The following is a 20,688-nucleotide window of genomic DNA, read 5'->3' as shown; positions in this document are numbered from 1 at the left end:
TGATAATTATAACACGAAGAATGACAATCAAAGATGGAACGCACACTTTAATGGAGAAGCACTATTAACTTTAATAAAGTGAGCAGCACAAACACTGTGACATCTGCCCTTGTTATTGTTATAGATCAATTTTCTCATGTACAAGTGAATTAGTGACCTGGACTGCCGCACTTGTGCTCTACGCTTCAGAAAAGCTTCATGTAGACAGCATGTTTCACAAAACTTTGCACTCTGGGAGCCATTTTCAAAAAGTATAGTTTTCAATTACATCCAACTCAGTCATCATGTAAACGAACAGACAAAATGCAACAAAAGTTTACAGTTTTTAATTCAAACAGCAGTTACATAAAATTGAAAATGAAAATGACATTTTGTTTGTAAATTCTATATGCAATATCATCCTATGGGCTGACTGGACCATCTGTTGTGCCAGGTTTGAACAAATTCAGTATGAAGCTAAGCCAAACCACAACATTGCAACTTTTGACTTGTTATCCTACAAGATCAAATCCCAAACAACTATTCAAATCCATTTTTATGTTTCTGCTTTGCCTTTGAGTATTTTCTATTACAGAATGTTATTTCATTGACGCAGAGACTGATATTGGGACTAATGCAAGACATTATAGCTTGTTTCTTTTCATTGATTTCACCATGTCCCTAATTATCATGCAAATACCTTTAAGAGTTGTCTGAATTACCACACAGTAAGTACATGTCTTGACAGGTCTGCAGTTATTTCTCCACCAATAAATCTGTTTGATCACAAGCTAGATCAACTGTTGTAAAATTAAATTAAATTAAATTAAATTAAATTAAATTAAATTAAATTAAATTAAATTAAATTAAATTAAATTAAATTAAATTCCAGCAGAGCAAAAACATTGAGGTGGCTGGGCTGGTCTTTCTGTGTGCATACCTCCATGGGTTTATTGTGAGCAGTCTAGTTATCCAATATCCAAAGAAACACTTTTTAGATGAAATCTTGACTAAAGACTGAATGGTTCTCCCTACCAGCTCACAGCTTTGGAACAATTCTCCTCTTATGATTTGTTAGTCTCCTGAAATCCACCACAATCTTTTTAGTCTTGTTGAGATGCAGGCGATTGTATTCACACCATCTGACAGCAATAAGCTCTAAGAGACAAATCCTTGTCAGCCACGCTAATATTTCAGTAAAGTCATTAAAGTATTGAAGGTAAAAAGGAAGCTATGGAGCTGGGTTGCACATATGCTGAAGAAAACAGTGAACAACTGTACTGTTGTCCTTGGATGGACGATGGAGTGGAAGACAAACAGGGACAGAGCCAAAACAACCTGGTATCTATGGAGTAGAGAGACAAGGATGGAGAAGATGGACAAGAAGACGTCAACCTCCAATGAGAGGAAGATGTTTTTGTTACTTTTAACTAACTGATGTATGACTTAAGTGAAAGGGGAGTAGGAGACATCCTACAGTAAGGGTTTATGAGCCAGATACACTGTGGTGTGGCCTCACACTTTGATTCTTGCCTTCCTAGCTGGAGTTTGCATGTTACCTCTGTGTGTGTTTTTGATCTGATTTCCTTCCGCAATCAAAAGACACGTGCATATGACTCTTGAGTGAATGAAATTTAAGCGCAACAACATGCAGGTTGTGCGGGAGTGAGTGACCTCCAGCTGGGGACCACATCAACCCCTGGGTGGGGGGGGAGCCGGGAGGGTCACGGATGAAGCAGACTGTCCTCAGAGGGAGACTTATTAGCTCAGCCTGGAGGGGTTCCCCTTGCAGAGAAACCAGGCTGTGTGCGCTTCATGGACGAGTGTGAGCGCAGACCCGCAGCCGCGCGCTGACGCACGGACACCGAGCGGAGGAGAGCAGCGACCCGGAGCTGCTGCGGGTGGGGGGGATCATCCTGGCAGCCAGTCGGGGTACGAAACACTCGAATGCATCCCCAAACAACATGCCAGAGCAGTGACTTAGAAGCGCAATGTAAGTGAGAGGTTTACGTGTGATGTGTGCAGCTGTGAGCGTGATCGTCGGTCAGACCGTCGCTTTGTGGCGTTACGGGACGTGTTGCTGTTAGCTAGGCTACTGCAGCCGCGCCGCCTTAGCACACGATGGGAAAACGGTCGTAGCTGGACGTGTGGAGATCTACCAGGATCAGCACCGCAGGGGTCATTGCAGATGGAGATATATCCGCTGTATGCAGCGGTGACGATGTAAAAAAAACCAAAAACCAAACAAACAAACGCTCTGTTAGCTCGTGCCAGAGTCCAGCGGCTAAGCTACATGTTAACGTTAGCTAGCCTTGGCAAAGTGAAGATATGGCTTCAACACAATCATCTTAAACACAGTTTCCGCGGGATTTGGCTCAAATCAAGTTGTCCGCACAGAATACGCTGAGATTTTAGATGTTAAAGTGGATATATTATGCAGCAGTGTTTACATTCTTGGTGGTTACTAGCTAACGTGAGTTTTCAATGGTCCCTCCCCTTCTGCACGGCAGAATGTGCTCCAAGGCTTCAATGTGCTCTTCAGATGGGATAAACTTCTGTTTTAGACTTTTCTTTAGGGTTTCCCTCATTGCCTGCGTCTGCTATATGATCACAAGTGAGTCAAGAGGAAATGCTGCGGGTCAAGAGGGCACAGCTGTCACTCCCATTGAGAAAAGTGTTGATGTGCAAATGAAACATCAGCTTCTGAAGTATGAATCCACTAAACTAATGTGTGTATGTGTGTTTGCAGCTTGAGCATGGCAGAAAGAAAAGGAAAAGCAGCTCCTCCAGTCAAGACGCTCACCAAGAGAGAGCAAGAAGAGCTGAAGAAAAAGGTGTGCAGGTTTGGATGTGATCCTCAAGTGTGTGTGTGTGGATGTATGGAACTGTGTTGTTTACTGCACAACGCTGTGAGAAATACTTTAATGTTGATATCTTTTTTGGAATTGAATGAGCAGTGAACTTGAGGGGAAGAAATCAAATGTGAACTCTTTGTGTTCCACATTGAAGGAAGAAGAGAAAGCTGCTGAGGTTTTTGAGGAATTCCTGGCTTCATTTGAGGCCAGTGAAAAAAGTAAAGTGAAAACTTTTGTCCGCGGAGGCATTGTGAATGCAACTGAAGGTGAGCAATAAGAGTTATACCCACTTTTTATACTCGTGTCTTGACAAAGTTTCATAGTAAGTAGTTATGAGGTGCGAGTGCTAACCACTCGCCACAGCAAAAAATGACAATCGTGCAAAAAGTAAGTCATCATCCGCACCTTGATGCTCCTTCACATAATCATACAAACCGGAACAAAATCAGGGTCGTAGAGTTAAACTCGCAGGAGGATCAGGCTGACGCAGCTGTGGAAGTTTTAACATGATCATTTTTCAGGCCTGAATCTTTTCCACAGCTTATTGAGTCTTAACACTCGGAGACAGCAGTCCATTATCATACTGATTTAAATAAAACTGGTCTCTCCCAATCGTCAAACCTTCCTCATCTCACTGTCCTACAAGTAAACATCAATTGTATTTATTTTCTAACCCCAAACACGGCAAGATAAGGCTCGACTTCATAGAAATCGTTCTCGGAATTGCCAATGATCTGTCCATCTGATACTTCATGCGGCAGTTCAGATACACTGAGAAAAAAAAAATACTGGTTGCAATATTTCTATATTCAACAATTGTATAAGATGTGCAGTGATTAAAGTTCGGGGTTTTTTTGCTGTTCTTTTTGCAGAGGAGAAGGAAGCAGAGCTCAAGAAGAGTAAACTGTACCGACCTTCGACAAAGTTGGTTCCCCAGCATGCCTCACCGGTGTCTTCTGCAGAGAGCAAAAAGGCTGTAAGTCTGGACTCTGATCACTGACTATTATGAAGTCTGGTCAGTATTTTCAGATTCCACGAGGTTTCTCTGTCACGTGTGTAATTGCAGACACTCAGAAAGGAGACAAAGCCCATATTAACTAAAAGCGGAATAATTTACAAACACATATGAGACACAGAGAGCAGTGTTGCCACATTTACCCTGAAAAGGTAATCTGATTACTGGTTATGCCTTTAAAAAATAACTTTGTTACTTTACTGATTTTTAAATATGAGAGTAACGCGTTGCTAATTGACGCGTTACCGGCATCACTGATTTTAATGTATAATCTAAGTAATGTATTGCTGGTCAGACATACCTTTTGGCGTGAATAATCAGCCTGTTGTCATCGTAACCACACTAACCACAGCCTTTCTTATTTCCAGTTGTTCAAAAGAAAAGCCGATGAAAAGAAGAAGAGTAACCTCGAACTCTTCAAGGAGGAATTAAAGCTGTGAGTGTCTCTGGAAGCGTACCAAATATAAAGCTGGAGGCTTAAGTACACTGATTCCAGCAGTTTAATACACTTTGTCACTATACTTCAATAGACACGAATGGCTTTGTTACCCTGCACGCTGCTGGAGCAGTTGTTGTAGGGACCTCTATGTGTTGTGATACTGCAGTAGTGTCCTGAGAACTACTTTCTACTAACTAGAACTACTAAAAATCGGAAAACATACAAAAGCATGTGCACGTTGTATTGTAATGAAACAGTTCTGTATGAAAATCAAACATCCTTTGTCCCAGTTTTAATCCTTAAAACTTGACAAAAGGACCGTTCATATATTCATTCATTTCTAACATCCACCAGCATCTCCATGCTGTACTCAATATTTTGATTGGCACCTGTAATTTTGTTTGGTTGAAATTCAGACCACTTTACTGAAGCACAAATCAGATTGATGTTCGATGATTCACCCCCTGGAGGAATAAGAGAAATGCACTAATGTGTCCCCCATCTGTCCTAACTGTGTGTCCCGGGCGTTTGAATGGGCGGGAGCAGCAAACCGCTCGGCCAATCAGATTCATCTTATTTGATGCCGATCAGAGCACGATCTGATGAAACCATGTCACAAGGGAAAGGAGGACTTCATATATTGAGAATACCCTTCCAACGGGCTGATGACAAACACTCAAATTATTGCAGAGGTCCAAATGAACTTGCAAATACGATATTATTGTAGACGGGGTTAACCCCTCTCGAGATATTGTTACGAATGCTCATCTGGAACAAGCCGTAATCGCACAGTGCCTTCAATGTAAATATGTGGTCATCTTGCCCTTTTTTTAAGCCTGTTTTTATATGTGGGGGGGAAATGCAGAATCCAAGAAGAGCGTGAGGAAAGACACAAACGCAAGAGAAATGACCCCAGCGGAGGAGCAGGAGGAGGTGATCTGGACTTATCCTTATCGGGACGATCGCGTAAGTCTCCAGCTTCGGTGTCGCTGTTTGTTTCTTGAACATCCAGTGAAGCCTGGAATCTAAACTAAACACCGTTTCACTCCACAGTATTTTATGATGACCCAACAGTGCCAACCTCCACAAACCTCTACATCAGCTGCATCAGCCCGAAGGTAAAGGAAGCACTTTTCACTGGGACTAGCTCAGCACAGCCCAGATGGACATTCCTCCAACCACCCCCCCCCACTCCCACCCCCGTTTTTCAGATGAACGAGGAGATGCTCTGTAAGGAGTTTTGTCGGTATGGGCCTTTGGCCAGCGTGAAGATCATGTGGCCCCGGACGGACGAGGAGCGCTGCAGGACCTCCAACAGAGCCTTTGTGGCCTTCATGACACGGAAAGATGCAGAGAGAGCTTTGGCTGCACTCGATGGTAAATTTTGATCATCATTATTATTATTATTAATGAAGCTTAAGTCACATTTCACTGCTGGGGCAGCCTGATCTTCTTGTGAGTTTTAAAGAGTTGGGGCTAAACCTCAGTTGGTTATAAGTAGAGACGGTGTAACTGCTTATAGGCTGGATTGGAGAACCTGAGCAACCCGTTGAGCTGTGTGATTGAATTAATTCATAAAGTGCCAGACCATTTCTGTACTATAAGTTAGACCAAGTATTGAATTCTGCATTTGGCATGTAGCCAGTGAGGAGTCTATAAAAATGATGTGAGGTGAGTCTAGTAAGTAGTTGTTGCTCATTCCCTCGATGTGCGATGTTCGTCTGCACAGGTAAAGTTATCATGGGGTTTGAAATGAAGCTGGGTTGGGGCAAACCGGCTCGTATTCCCCCCCAGCCCCTGTACACACCGGTGGGGCTGAGAACCACGCCGCCGCCGCCGTCCGGCCTGCCTTTCAACGCTCAGCCCAGAGATCGCTTCCGCAACGACTTCACCAAGCCGCTGGGACTGTCCAAAACCGAGTTTGACAAGGTAACGTCTCATCTCCGAGCTGTGGGTCTGAACTGCTTTGGGATGAAGACGCAAATGTGTGAGTTCAGTGCAAGAATAACTTTCAGATTTGTATATAGGAACCAAAGTAGAAAATCATTTGAATTCACTATGTTTTGGATCAACTTTTGCATTAAAAGACACAAATACAAATGTGATGGTTTGTATTGGTGGTATGTATGGTGACACTGACACATTCAAAGGAATATTTTAAAAAAAGAAGTGCAACAAGCATTTCAGCTTCTTTACATTAGATCAGCGTGCGTTAAGTGTTGTGGCTCTTGTGATTCTGTGGTTATTTTCTCTGCATCCTGCAGTGTTTCACTCTGCTTGATTTAACTTCACAGACTCTGTCTGAAGCCGTGGTCAAAGTGGTGATCCCAACAGAAAGGTACACACACACACCTTCCTATGACTGTCATGTTGTTGCGACACTCTTGTTTGGACTGAGGTCGTTCTGATGCAGCCTTCGTTCACCACAGGAACCTGTTGTTCCTTATTCACCGGATGATCGAGTTTGTGGTGCGTGAAGGTCCCGTGTTCGAAGCCATCATCATGAACAAAGAGAAAAACAATCCAGATTACAGGTCGGTAAGCTGCTCGTGGCCATGTGTTGGTCCTGGGTGACCCTGGACAGTGAATCTATATTTAGTTTAGGTTTGTTTTTATGATCTTAGGTTCCTTTTTGAAAATAAAAGCCAGCATCACGTGTACTATCGCTGGAAGCTCTTCTCAATCCTCCAGGTTTGTCTCACTTTCGTCATCATGCAGACTTTAGTATTCGTTGTATACCTCGGAGTGTCTGATCTGACCGCCTCTCCTCCAGGGAGAAACCCCGACGGAGTGGAGGACCACAGATTTCCGTATGTTCCGAGGGGGCTCGGTATGGAGGCCCCCCATCCTGAACAGCTACTCCGAGAGAGTTGAAGATTCGGCAGACGGCGAGGACGGCGTTTCCGTGGAGGAGGAGGTGAAGAAAGGGCAGCTCAGAGCCGAGTAAGTCTGCCCGCGAGAAGCAACAAACATGCACCGATGAGACTTTATTTGAGTGTTATTCTCACGTGAACTCCGCCCAGGCACAAACAGAGACTGGAGACGCTGCTGAAAGATCTCACGCCGAGCAGAGAAGAAATCGCCAACGCCATGTTGTTCTGTCTGGACCGCGCCGACGCCGCGGAGGAAGTAGTGGGCCACATCACAGACTCCTTCTCATTACTTCAGACGCCTCTTCAAAAGAAGGCTCGTTTCCCCGTTTCATAAAATAACAGAAGATTAGTGACGTTAAACACGTATGTACACGATGTTCACATTTTCTGTGCTCCGTCCGACAGATTGCTCGATTGTATCTCGTGTCGGACATCCTGCACAACTCCTGTGCCAAAGTGGCCGGTGCATCATATTATCGTAAATTGTAAGAGACTTTCCTCCAGCTTGTCATATTCCTTCTCCCTCCTGACTGTTTTAAAGTGTTTCTCTTTTATTTATTTTTTTTAGTTTTGAGGCCAAGCTCACGCAAATATTTGGAGACCTTAACGCAGCGCACAAAAACATCCAGGCCCGGCTGCAGGCTGAGCAGTTTAAGGTAATCGTGCAGATCCTTCCCCTCCCGTTTGAGGACACTCAGCAAAAAAATGCCCAACATTCAAATGTTTTTGAACTCTTGTCTCCACAGCAAAAGGTAATGATCTGTTTTAGAGCGTGGGAGGACTGGGCCATTTACCCCGAGCCTTATCTAATTCACCTCCAGAATATCTTTCTGGGCTTCGCGAAAGCGGGAGAGGAGTTAGCGGAGACCACAAAGGTAACAACGGTACATTAGATGTGGTGGGAATTGGTGGATTTGTGGATTTCTAATAAATGTCTCGTCCCTCTGCAGGAAGTAGCCTGCGATCTCGACGGCGCTCCGTTGGACAGCATGCCTCTCGATGGTTTACCTTTAGACGTTGGCACAGTGGACGACCTTGACGGTTGTCCTTTGGGCTGGGACCCCCTGGACGGAGCCCCCGTCGATGACATCGACGGTGTTCCTTTGGGAGCCGCCTCGGACGAAATTGATGGAATGCCATGTGAGTCGGTCGCATATCAAACACACGTCTTTTAACCTGAAGTTCACAGCTTCCTGTAACCGTTAATCTTCCACCGATCCACCGCCTCGTCTGCTGACTCTGCAGTTCCGTTTCGATGTTGCATGCAAATACTAAATCTACCTTCAGGGAATTGTAGTCATCAACATCAATGAACAGTGAGCAAAGCTCAGCTCGTGCTACTTGATCTGTCCTCACCCTGACCAGCTTTTCTTTTGTCGGTAGATGGGAGCAGAGCTGCTCTCTCCGGTGTGCCTTTGTCCAAGTGGGAAAAGACGGCAGACAGCGGGACGTTTCCTCAAGGTGACATGTGAAAACACTTCGTCAATCTGCTTGCTTTGTCCTCATTTCTCACCAATTTGCTTTCTCTCTCTCGCAGCCAAAACTGATTCTAAGTGGGACAGTGTCGCGGCGGCGCCAGACAGCGAGGACGAGGTGAACGTTAGGTGAGGTTCACAAAATGAGTTTTGAAGTATCACGTCTTCACATTTCCGAGACGCAATAAGAGAGAAATATGCTGAATGGATGTGCAAACTCATCCCGCCTCTCATCCTTTCAGTGGCAACTCGCAGGACGGGGACGAGGGCTCGGAGAGCGACAGCAGCGCCGAATCTTGCAGTTCATCAAACTACGACAGTGCAGTTTTCCAGAACTCGCTCCGAAGTTTCCAAATGTCTGAGAGCAAAAGAAAAAAGCTGAGAGAGCTGGAGGCAAGTGCACTTTTCTAAAAAGCTTCTCGATTTGACAGGAGGGCCGTTCTCCAGTAACTCCTGGTCTCGTTACGTCACACCGGACTGTATATTTGTCTATATGAAGTACATGAGGTTACGTGTAATAAATATGCAGCCCCAATTCAATGTCTGTGCCTCAGGTGAGGGTGATGAAGATCCAGGATGAGCTGGAGTCCGGGAAAAGGCCGAGGAAGTCTGGGATGAGCATTCAGCAACAAGTCGAGCAGTACAGAAACAAGCTGCTTCAGAAGGTGGGGGCAGAAACACAATTATGACACCGATGTTCTACATACAATTTGATTACAATAGTGATGTACCACGCTATAACAAAATATCAATACTCCAAATATTCCAACAATACGTACGTCTGTGGTTCTATAGATTCTCATATTGATGTTCATATTGTATTTATTTTTAGGTAGACATGTTTTTAACCATCCAGGTTATTGTGAGATATTGACTCCATGCTCCACCCCGTCTGCTGCAGGAGTTTCAAAAAGATGAAGAAAAAACAAAGCGGTCAGTATCGAAATCCAAAGACCGACCGAAGGACGACAGGAAAAACAAAGACAAGAGCAGAAGAAATGAAGGAGAACGAAAGCGTAGCGGTGACCGTGGAGATCAGGCTCGAAAATCGAGAAGCGTCTCTCCTCTAAAGCAAGTGGCATCACTATAACGCACCGACGTTTGTGTCGTGATTATTTATTTTAGTCAACACGTTCGCTCTCTTTCACAGGACGAGGTCTCCCAAGTGGTCCAAACGCTCCAGGTCGCCGTCCCCAGTCCAGAAGAAATCCAGGTCTCGATCGCCTCATCGCTCCCACAGGAAGGCAAAGAAGAGCAAACACTGACTCCCGCCCCGGGACCACAACCATCTTCATCCTTTCCCGCGCTGTGCCGGCGACCATGAACGACACAAAGCACCTCCGCAGAGCTTCTGAACAGATTAACATGTCAGTCCTCCTGGTTCCAACCTCCATTATCCACCGCAAGAGCCACCACTCTTTTGTATGAAGACGTTCGAACACTGTAACTAGTTATATATATTTTTGTTGTTTTTTTTGGAGATGATTACCGCAAATGTTGCTGCAAAGTTCTTCTGACACTAAATAAATCACAGATGTGATGAACTTGCATGTTTTGTGAGCAGGCTTCTGAAAATGGGGTTTCAACATCGAGCTCTTCCAGTCTGTGTGGATTTGTCTTTTTGTTTTGTTTTTTATTGAGGAAAGTAATAGAGCATCAATTTGTTTACAAAAGCAGTAAGTACGCAATGTTAACACAGAAAAATGTACAGTATCATAATGAATGTGCTTTCATTGAACAAAGACGTGTATCAAAAGTATTTTAAGAGCCAGAACTGTTTCTGAGAGAGAAAAGATTAAGATACCCAGTGCTACCAATTAGTAACTGTATACACATTTCCTGAACTGTAGATTTACTATTATCTGCAAAAACATTTATTATTCTAGAGGAAAGCTTGACTACCTTTGGAAAAAAAAAAAAAACAATCTGGTTTCTGTTGATACAAATAGCTCCACCTTGAATTCCAGAGGGGAAAAACAAAAATATGCTTGCACGTCTGTACGCAGACACACTAAAATCTGACGGACGATGTCTTTGAAAAGTGGGATATCCACACAGTGACCAACAGCCGTTTAGCTACGCTCAGTTTTAACCGTCAAGTGAATTGAAACAAGATTTCTCTCGGCTGCACACAGAATCTATTATGGGTCTTGCTTGTCACGTTCATCCAAACCAGTCACAGTAGCTTGGTATGAAAGTTAAAAAATAGAAGTGCGCATCTCTACCTGTCATCTCTGTACAGTCCATGGCTTCCACCGTTTTACCTCATCTATTATTTTCGGGTCCTTGGCAGCAAAAAACAAAACCCCCCAAACAAACCATTAGGTAGTTCAGGCGACCTTAAAAGGCTTCTGACATGTCCTGGATCCTCGGGACTCATTTCTGTCAGTCTGTGGAGAGCTGACAAGTCTCTGAAGTGCTCAGTACTTTTTTACATTGATGAAGACTTTGATGGCTCCAGTGAAGTCCGCGGAGAGAAGAACCTCCGTGTGATCCGTCTTCAGGGCTCCTGCACACAGCAACAGTCCGGTATCAGTCAAACGACAACATCCGTTGTCGTGACGTGTTTAATGAATGAATGAATCCAGGCAGGCGGACGTACCTGAGGGTATAGTTTCAGAATCTGTGGAGTCCAGACTCTTGCACTCCGCTTCTGGTTTCTCTGCTCCAATTTCTTGTGGAACGATGAGGTTTGGGTGGGGTGCAAAAACAGCTGAGGTGACCACGGCATTGTGTGCTGAAAAGACAATGAGTGATTAAAACGGGAAGAAAAAGTGGGTTCCAGTTGTCCTCGGAGCTTGTAGCTCTTTTAACTTCTTTCTCTTTGGTTTTCCTCCCACATTTCAAAGACGAGCAAATAAGGTGAATCAGTGTGTCCACATTGGACGACTGTGTACTGGTAATTTGTTTTGGGTAATGTTCTTCCACCAATCCTTTGGCGGCGAGTGCTGACTCTCTCCAACTCAAACAGCTCAGCCCCCACAGGTGTTAGTCACGTTGCTGGAGTTTCTGTAACAAAAGCTTTTTAGATGATGGGCTTGTTACTTTAATGTCGAACCTAAAAAAGAGTGTTTGGATGTCTTTTCATCTTGTTGCCATCTATTCGTCTCTCTGCCAAGGTTAAACCTGGCAGGAGCATAAATCTCCACGTGCCGTATACTTCAAGGTCGCTGGAGCTTCTTACCTCGATAGAGTAGATACCCACAGGAAGGAATGGGCTTTACATTCTTAGAGCTACGCACACTGTCCTATGATTTTTCTACTGGAATTGAAGCCTCTCTCAGTTTGAGGTGCAGAGTTCTGAGACAAGGGGAACCGCAGCAAAACAATCAGAGAGGTTTTTTCATGGGAAATACTGTTCGGTTACCTTTAATCCCTTCCCAGAAGTCATTGCGATCCCGTCGCACGGATGTGAACTTGCTCAGGTCATGGTAAGTGCTCCAGATGTACACGTATCTATCCTCTGATCCACTGACTATGAAGGAGTAGTCATGGCTACAAAAAACAGTGATTTATTATTGCATAGTGTACGAACAAGACAAAAAAAAAAAGAGCAGCCAACGCTGCAATATTAAAGTGAAAACCAGTGTGAATGTCTCTCACCTGAAGCTGGCCTTTATCTGGCTGCTGCTGTTCACGTAGCCCTTGTACTTCATTGACAGAGACAAGTCCCTCAGGTCGTAAAGGCGAATGCGCGAATCGTTTGAGGTCACCAAAATCTGCGGGGACAGGTTCAATGTTTAACAGGTCTGACTGGCATACCGCCGCCTCATTACAGGGACATCCAACATCCGATGTTTGCTTTTGAAGCCAGACGTCACCTTGTTCTCTCCGGGGAGAGGCTCAATGCCGGTTATTTTACGACCAACTTTGTTCCTGCCTCTGGTCGACCGCACGTGGATTTGAGTGTGGTATTTTAGACGCTAATGCGGAAACAAAGACAAAAGGATTACTTCCATCATTTTAATGACAGAGATAATAAGAAGAAAGCAGCACGACCTCAGACCTCGGTGTCGTAGAAGATGCAGCGGCCGTCGTAAGTGCCGATGACGGCATATTTCCCGTTCTGGCAGAAGTTAGCGGCAGTGATGAGGCGAGTTTGGCCGTCCACCTCGTTCCACAGGGCCACCTTTTTATCGGGAATGTTCCAGAGTCGTAGTTTCCCGTCCAGTGAGCCGCTTAAAAAGTATCTGTCGTCCTGTGAAACGAGAAGAATGAGTCACTATAAATACAGACTGGGAGCCAGAATTAACGGCTGCCGGACTGATGCTAAAAAGAATAATGCAAGGTGACTCTACTTACTCTGGGGTGGAAAGCGATGGCGGTGACAAAATCAATGTGCTGAAAGCAGCACAGACACTCTCTCCTGGATATGTGCCATAATCGAACCGTTTTGTCCATGGAGGAGGACAGCAGGAAGAAGTTCTGGAGTGAAACGAGGACACGGAGGTTATCACCAGCAATGTGAGCATCTGAAATGGACAACAGTAAACAGGAGAGGAGGGAGACAATCACCTTTGACCAGGACAAGTCTAAGAGGTCGGCTGTATGACCCTTGTACTTGCAGAAGGGGACTTGACGAAAAGGGGCATTTCTATCCTCAGTGTCTGGATCCTCTGGAATACAACTCGCCTAAAATAACAAACAGGAAGAAGATTACAAAACATAAACACGGACGGTTAAAGACATTAAAGCCTTATTTTATTAAACTGTTATCTTTGTGAAGGGTGTGATGCTTTTAAAATCCCTTATTGTGCAAACGCCGAAAGTCTTACAATCACATTAGAACTCACAAATCAAGTCACTCACCCCGAAGTCAGTGTCAGATTTAGACGAGCATAAACTTTCCTGAGAAGGAGAAGGTGAAACTCGACCTGGAAAGGTCAAAGCGAGCACATTGTTATTGTAGCTTGAGGCTGACAATCAAAAGAGTGCAACAAATGACAAAACAAGCACCCTGGGCGCTGCTTGTGAATTTACCTTCCGTGTTGTACTTTATGCGCATATTATTGAAGTAATCGAAGGCGGTCTTCAAGACCCAGATGCGGACCACGTTATCCTGCCCTGCGGATGCCAGCAGCCGCCCACAGTGGGAGAACTTCATGGTCCAAACGGCCCCCTGTGTGACAGGTGGGAGAGGCTTTTAACTCAAAAGCCTCAATAACAAAACAATAAACATCAACGGATGGAATAAAAACGCAGCCGACCATGTGCTCGCCACTCAGGTCCTGCACAACTTTAATCTGATCAAAGTCAAAGGGGCCCTTGAAGCTGTGAGCCGCCTTGAACTTGGCGGGTCGGGTGTAAGGCATGCCCTCATCGTCACTCGATGACGGATCGTCCTGGTCGGTGTGAAACACTGAGCGAAAAGTCAAAACAAAAAAGCTTCAGCTGTAACGTGTGTGTTAATATTTCATGTAATAACTGCAGGACATCCTTTAAAGTAAATTACATTCGAAGTCAGAGGGTTTAGTATGATGACAGTGAGCCTACTCCAGATACGACGGTCCAACTCTCAACCACCAAGCAGCTGGGGCACATTTGACATGTACAGTAAAATGAAAAACATCTATTTACGCAGTTTTGTCTGCAGAAAATGTTTCTTACCTTCGTCACGCACACTTTTCACTTTATTGACCGCCTTCTCGCCATACTCTTCAGCAAAATGTTTGGCCTTCTTCACAGATTTGCCCAGGAATTTTTTAAACTGGGTTCTGATTTTTTAAAAGAAGAGAAAGAAAAAGAAACCAATAGTCTATATTTGGAACAAGTGTTGAATAGGAAAAAAAACATGCCAGAATTCCCTGAACCTTACGTTCTCTGTTTAAGTTTTCCTCCATCCGTGTCTGCCAGTGCAGGCTGAGATTTGTCATCATCATCTGACTGTGCTGCGTCGTTCCTGCAAGGAAATGAATAACACATCAGCCTCTTATAGAAAGGGACAGAAATAAGAATCAAGAAGCTTCTTCTATTTTTGTGCAACTGCTCTTGACTCTCGTTGATTTTCACAATAGATTGATGCACCGATTTCCATGGAGATTTATTTAACACTTTATTCAAACTTACGTAATGTACTCCTTGGTCCTCCTCATGATATGTAGAGTCAACGGGTTGATCCCTGTGGGAAGTTTCTCCTCCGCCTGGATCAAAGGGATCTCCTCCCCGGTGTCTAAATTCTTGATCATCACGCTCGCCAAGATTTCCTATTTTTAACGGAATAATTTTCAAATTACTGTGCGGAGGTGCGGGCGGTGGCTTTGACCCTGAACAGAAAAAAAGCAACAACTTACTTCATCTGTCAGTTCTCTACCAGAGTTGGAACGTGGCCGCTGAGGGCCCGCCGCTTGACCTTCACTCTCAGATGAGGCCTGTTCATCCTCATTTTCCTAAACAAAACATAAGCGGCGTAAGAAGCGGAGAAGATAAGCACGTTTCTATCGCAAATGGAATGCCATTCTTGATAAAACTGGATGAGGAGGCTCAAAAGCGGCCAGCTCTGTAGCTTCACTGACCTGAGCTGTCACCACTTTGTCCCCACTGGTGGCACTGGCCAGGTCCAAGGAATGCTGCAGCTCTTTGGTTAGACTCCTCACTGTGCTGCTGGGAGACACCAGGCCCGAGGGCTCCAGAGGATCTGCTACGGCCGGGCCGACGGCAGACACTGGAAAGAAACCCGACACACAACTTCATATGAAAACGTGAAAACCTATAACCGGATGTACGTTGGGAGTCTCAAAGGGGAAAGCTTTAAGAGTGCATTCAGAACAGTTATCATCAGATGCAAATCTCAAAGTGAACAGGAGAGAAATCAGTATACGGTGTAAGGAGCACAGTAGATGTTTTGAAACATGCTGAAAAACTCAGCCTCCTTATGTGAACCCAGACAAGCTAAATAATATTAGGATCAGGAGTCTGTGAGGTACTTGTTAATTAACACTGACTGTATGTTTGGAGTCAATTTCCTCTGCCGCAAGATACATCTTCACCCAATCAGCGGCCTTAGTGCTTTTTTTTTTTAATCAACATGAAAAGTGACATAAGCCAACTTTTGCATAGTATCCTATACATATATATGAAGCATTTGGTATTGTAATGACTGCATATGCAATAAAGGCATTTTCACAGATTGTTGTAGGACAGGACCGTTACAATTTAATTGAATTTAAATAATAGCTTGTCCACAGCAGTAGGTGTATGTGCAGCTAAGTTTTTCCATCTACCTCTTTGGAGCTATTATCATTACTGTAAAACAGTGGTAACTAACAAGTCATTAATTCACTCATATGGCAATACAGTTCTAACTGAATTAAAAAAAAAAGAAACTCTTCTGAGCTTGCTGGAATAAACCATTTAGAATAAGCAGCCTTTTCCTTGACAGCAGTGACAAACAAATCAGTTTCTATGCAACGCAATAACTCTCTACCTTCTAGTCCGCTCGGCCGCAGACACTCCTGGGACTTCTTGGAAGGTAAACTCTGCCAGGCTGGTGGAGGAGGTCTGGGTGGAGGACCTCCACTCGGCGGGGGTGGGCGTGAAGGAGGGGGCTTCTTTGTGCTGGCTACAATGTCCGGTTCCACTGTGAATTGTCGTGGTGGTTTCAAGGGCCCAGAAGAGTCCGTGTCTGCCAGCCTGTCTTCCAGGGGAACCTGGTCCAAGATGTCTGCGGGCCTCTGCGCCTGCTCGCCCTCTGCAGCCCCAACAGCTCCGCCAGGCAGACTCTGTCCGATGGTGCTGGTGATGTCTGGGGGCTGGATGCGCTCTTGTGACCCAGCTGATGGTCCTGGGAGGTGAGCGGGCTCAGGAGGAGGTATAGAGCAGCCGCCGTCTGTTGCTACACTGTTCTGTTGTTCCTCTGACCTCTCTGCAAGCCGAGGTTCAACGGCTGGTTCTGCTGACTCGGCAGGAAATCCCTCAGCATTATTCTCTTCCTTTGGGTCTGCTCGCACGCCGACGTGCAAGTGATCTAAAAGTTCAGCCACCTCACCGGCATTACCAGCACTTCCTTTTTGACTCTCCTCGATGATGCTATCAATGATCTATCAGGAAGAGGAAATGACAGCAAGTCAAACGATCAGCAACAACTCTGTCAGTTTGTGTTCAGATCAACTGGAAGGAGAATATCTGCTCATGCAATCCTTTCTTTGAATTGACTTGGAAAGATTCACAATAGAAACTGGACGATGAACCAAAAAACAAGACATTTATTAATCGATGTTAAGTGTACTCAATAAGACACAAACTGATAAAACTCTATTATACTAAATGAGATTTACTTCATTGGTCATATTTTGTTAGAAAGAACAGAGGAAAGCCCACCTGAAGTGAATCATCTTGCTGAGAGTCTGATGAAGCCTCTGGTCGGCTTACATCTTGAGCAGTGTTCACAGATTTCTGTGAAAGCTGTGAAAAAAGCAATGAAACACATCTTTATCTACATTACATGCATTATTACATATTGCTTATATACACACAACATACAGCAGAATATTAATATTCAACCACAGAAATGTTCCTATGTTTTTCACAAATTGCAGCAAATTTTTCAATAAGAAATCCATATAACATAAGTCCTGGGCTTTTCACTCCTTGCGTGTCAATGTTTAAGTTCCTCATGAGTAGTAGCTCCTCTGTGTAGAAATCAATACTTTGAGTAAACTGACATTGTAACATGTGACTAATGTTCATCTGCGTGCAAAGTTCACTCCTGAATCCAGTTAAGGCAAACAGTAACATGCAAAAAGAAATAGTAGGTGCTCCTTCGAAGCAATACAACCTAAATACTTAGGACAATTAGTTCACTAAGGAACATTGCTGAACATTTTTGTACTGACAACAAGCAAAGTGCTCAAAAGGCAGTTGATCATTATGTCAAATAAATACTGAGCAGCTGATATTCTTTGGCCTAAACATTAATAAAATAAAGGTGCTGAATAAGGAAAAAGTTCAAAAAGATCACAGTAACATCTGAACTGTGTGTATTAGGTATGTCCGTCTAATTTTAAAGCTTGAGTCACTCTCTAACTGACATTGGGATAATCATTGCAATAATAACTCTCAGCACAACACGTGCTACCTTGTTTCAACAATCCCTGGCTTTAGATAAACATACCTTAGGTGAAGGAATGACAAACTTTGCAGGTGACCTAGGAAGCATACAAAAACAGCAGAGGGTTAGAGTGAAACGTTACATCGAGAGTAAAACATGCAACAAATCTAAAACAACAGTTTCAACTAAGGATATCAAACACTTTGTATGAGATGATTTATTTAAACTATATTTAAAAACATAGGTCTTAAAAACATTCAATCTTTAAACAAAATGTTCTGAATTTGGTCACTGATATGTTAAAGGTTGTTTACGGATTAAAGCTGAAAGCCATTTATCTATACATGTGCAAAATATCTGAATTTCGAACATACTTTAATTCTCAGGTGTCTGTAAAAGGGCACATGAATAAATAATACCTGGTACTTTTCAATGCAGGCTCAGCACAACACCTGCAATATTAAACCTAAAGGCCAACATATTTTTGTGGTCTTTTTATCTATCCATTGATGAACCCTGACATGATTCTTACATCACTGTGTAAACCGACTGGTGTCGATGCTGTAAGATCAGTCCCTCCCAGTAACATCCAGCCAGGACCTTTTCCAGAGTTACAACAAACACTGTTTCTAATGGAAATAGAAGTGCAAACTCAGCTCTCAGAGGAAAACCTGTTCCTTATCCCACCGTCCCCACACCTCTAGAATAACATCATGTGACTCAAGTGTTCAGTTAAGACTCTCTCTGGACTATGAAACCAAACATCTGCTGTAGTAAAATCCACCAAACGACACATTTCTATTCTACCTGGACAATATCTATCTTTAGATTTGCGATTCGAAGCAGCTGAGTGATGAAAACAAGCTCAATTTGCAAAGTTTACATTAGCCGTTTGCGCTAGACACTATTGACATGTGCTAGAGTTGAATGTGTCACTCGGATTAGATATGATGAGAATAAAAGGCTTTTTTTTCTTCTTACACTTTCGGAGATGGGGTGAAATTGACGTCCTCCGGAGCATCATAAAATTCTTCGGTGTCACTTGTATCTGACGCCATGCTAACGTCAAATTAGCTTGCTAGCTAGTCCAACTCAGTCGCCAGGCAGCTGTTAGAAAAGCCTAACCTGCGAGGAGCACAGCGATCTTTAACACATATGATCGTCTCTCCGTGTACGATATTGAGCGCAAAATTACAGAAGCTCGGTCGAGCCGTCGTCAAGCTGCTCCCGTCCAACGTCACGCCATCACGATACAATATGCTAGCCACCAGAGGCTAAATAATGTAACACTGCCAATGAGGCTGCAACCAATGGTAACTCCGCCTCTGCTAAAGCGGCGTTTGTTAGTTTGTTGTTGTGGTTGTTTTTTCACAACATTTGATTTAGCTGTCAAAGTAGCGGAGCCAAGCAGAGCGCTATAAACAAACCTGAAAAAAAAAAAACATCTAAAGGCGGGGCCTTTAGAACTCTTCTTCTACTGCTGTGTCATGGTGGCTGCGTGTGAGGACAATAAATTACTGCCCCCTATTGGAGGCACAGTATAACAAAACGCACAGGAGGAAAATACAGACCGACAGCAGGAGGAGCATCTTCACCTTCGCCAACGAACGTTGGGGGAGGTTCCTTTGAGTGTTGAAGGTTGCAGACCCCTGAATTTGGCCTTCAATCTGTCGCCATGCTGTATCAGCCTGTGGGCCTGTAAGCTTCGCTGCACTCAGCAGAGTTTAGACATAGCAAATAATTTACACTTGCAGGTTGGCACAGTGCTTGGCTGCCTTCTTCCCCCGTTGTTGTGAGGATAGGCAGTGACAGAGAGACAAGCCCACCATCTGTCCGTGAAATATGAAGTTTTTAAACTCATTGCTGTTATTACTGATGATGAGCCCTCCGATCTTTGGTTATGTCTTTCTGTCAAACAAAACCTTGTATGAAAACTGTTTACAATTAGCTGCCCTGCTTCAGAGGGTTTCTTTCTTTACGTTGTCCACATCATATCCTTTGGAGGGCTTTACATAGAGTAATGCAGGTTGTGTTATTTTACGTGTTGGACTGAAGGCTGTTTATTAATGTATAATCATGGACAACTACAAATTGTTGTATTTGCTTTGATTTTAGCTGCACGTGTGTAAAGAAGGTATTCTACACAACACATCATGCAATGATCAAAATGAGTAATCACCTTTTCTTTTGAACACCTTTTGCTCTTACAAAATATGGCCACTGGGTCTCTCATACAGTTTGCATTTATTTTGGCTTTTGTGTGAAATTTGCAACCTCACGACCAGCAAATGCCCCCTGGTGCAATTTAAATGACAAATAACTGAAAGTTGGGGGGCTGGTGATGCAGTAGTTAGCACTCTAGCCTCTCAACTACAGTATCCCTGATTCACATGTTCTCTCTCTATAGCTACTGTTCTACCTACTGCTCTACCTCCCTCTTCAACCACCCTACCTCTTTATCTCTACCCTACAGAAGCACCTAGAAATGACTGTGTTTGTACTTGGTGCTATATAAATAAAGTTGAATTGAATTGGATTGAATTGAATTGAATACATACATACATACATACATACATACATACATACATACATACACGCACACACACACACACACACACACACACACACACACACACACACACACACACACACACACACACACACACATACATACATACATACATACATACATACATACATACATACATACATACATACATACATACATACATACGTACATAATTGTGTGGCAATAAAGTTGTGCAGCTACTTTTCTTTGGCATTTAGTGGTGTTGAACTCTGTCAATAAATCTGAAACAAAATGTTTCACCACTAAGTACAGCACTTAGGTTTCCAAACGCAGATGATGGATTTGATGTCTCTCGCTCAGTGCTGGTCACTTGGGGCGCCCTCTGCTGGGGGGACGCTGCCCTAGCAGGCCAGCAGGTGTTGATGTACAGTCGCAGCTTCGCCCGATTGATGTGGTTAATTAGCATCAGAATGAAG

General features: G+C 43.8%; 2 protein-coding genes across 3 annotated transcripts; one reads left to right on the top strand and one right to left on the bottom strand.

Moving 5' to 3' along the window:
• Positions 1-1,559: 1,559 nt before the first annotated feature.
• LOC308122006 (U2 snRNP-associated SURP motif-containing protein) lies at positions 1,560-10,394 on the top strand. 2 transcript variants are annotated; one of them, XM_080483589.1, is made up of 24 exons: positions 1,560-1,911; positions 2,729-2,813; positions 2,989-3,100; positions 3,707-3,810; positions 4,218-4,285; positions 5,154-5,254; positions 5,342-5,406; positions 5,500-5,665; positions 6,018-6,217; positions 6,583-6,626; positions 6,718-6,822; positions 6,913-6,979; positions 7,062-7,231; positions 7,312-7,474; positions 7,567-7,646; positions 7,730-7,817; positions 7,908-8,036; positions 8,112-8,301; positions 8,545-8,622; positions 8,699-8,765; positions 8,879-9,029; positions 9,191-9,301; positions 9,538-9,707; positions 9,787-10,394. In XM_080483589.1, exons 2-24 carry the CDS (start codon positions 2,736-2,738, stop codon positions 9,899-9,901), a joined length of 2,622 nt encoding a protein of 873 aa, XP_080339715.1. In that variant the 5' UTR covers positions 1,560-1,911; positions 2,729-2,735; the 3' UTR covers positions 9,902-10,394. The 2 variants fall into 2 exon arrangements, with proteins under 2 accessions (XP_080339715.1, XP_080339714.1); XM_080483588.1 differs by having other exon boundaries at positions 1,601-1,972.
• On the bottom strand, positions 10,275-19,135 carry wdr44 (WD repeat domain 44). Its single transcript, XM_080483587.1, has 20 exons — positions 18,664-19,135; positions 17,746-17,779; positions 16,953-17,036; positions 16,060-16,672; positions 15,149-15,297; positions 14,927-15,022; positions 14,703-14,839; positions 14,452-14,535; positions 14,244-14,350; positions 13,844-13,995; positions 13,617-13,755; positions 13,446-13,510; positions 13,152-13,268; positions 12,939-13,061; positions 12,643-12,834; positions 12,458-12,559; positions 12,240-12,355; positions 12,004-12,131; positions 11,239-11,373; positions 10,275-11,145 (listed from the first exon to the last, which is right to left on the bottom strand). Exons 1-20 carry the CDS (start codon positions 18,738-18,740, stop codon positions 11,057-11,059), a joined length of 2,739 nt encoding a protein of 912 aa, XP_080339713.1. The 5' UTR covers positions 18,741-19,135; the 3' UTR covers positions 10,275-11,056.
• Between the last annotated feature and the right edge of the window lie 1,553 nt (positions 19,136-20,688).

The sequence above is a fragment of the Lipophrys pholis genome, assembly GCF_963383615.2.
Source record: "Lipophrys pholis genome assembly, chromosome: 16".
Taxonomy (NCBI): domain Eukaryota; kingdom Metazoa; phylum Chordata; class Actinopteri; order Blenniiformes; family Blenniidae; genus Lipophrys; species Lipophrys pholis.
This window is presented reverse-complemented; position numbering and strand designations above follow the sequence as displayed.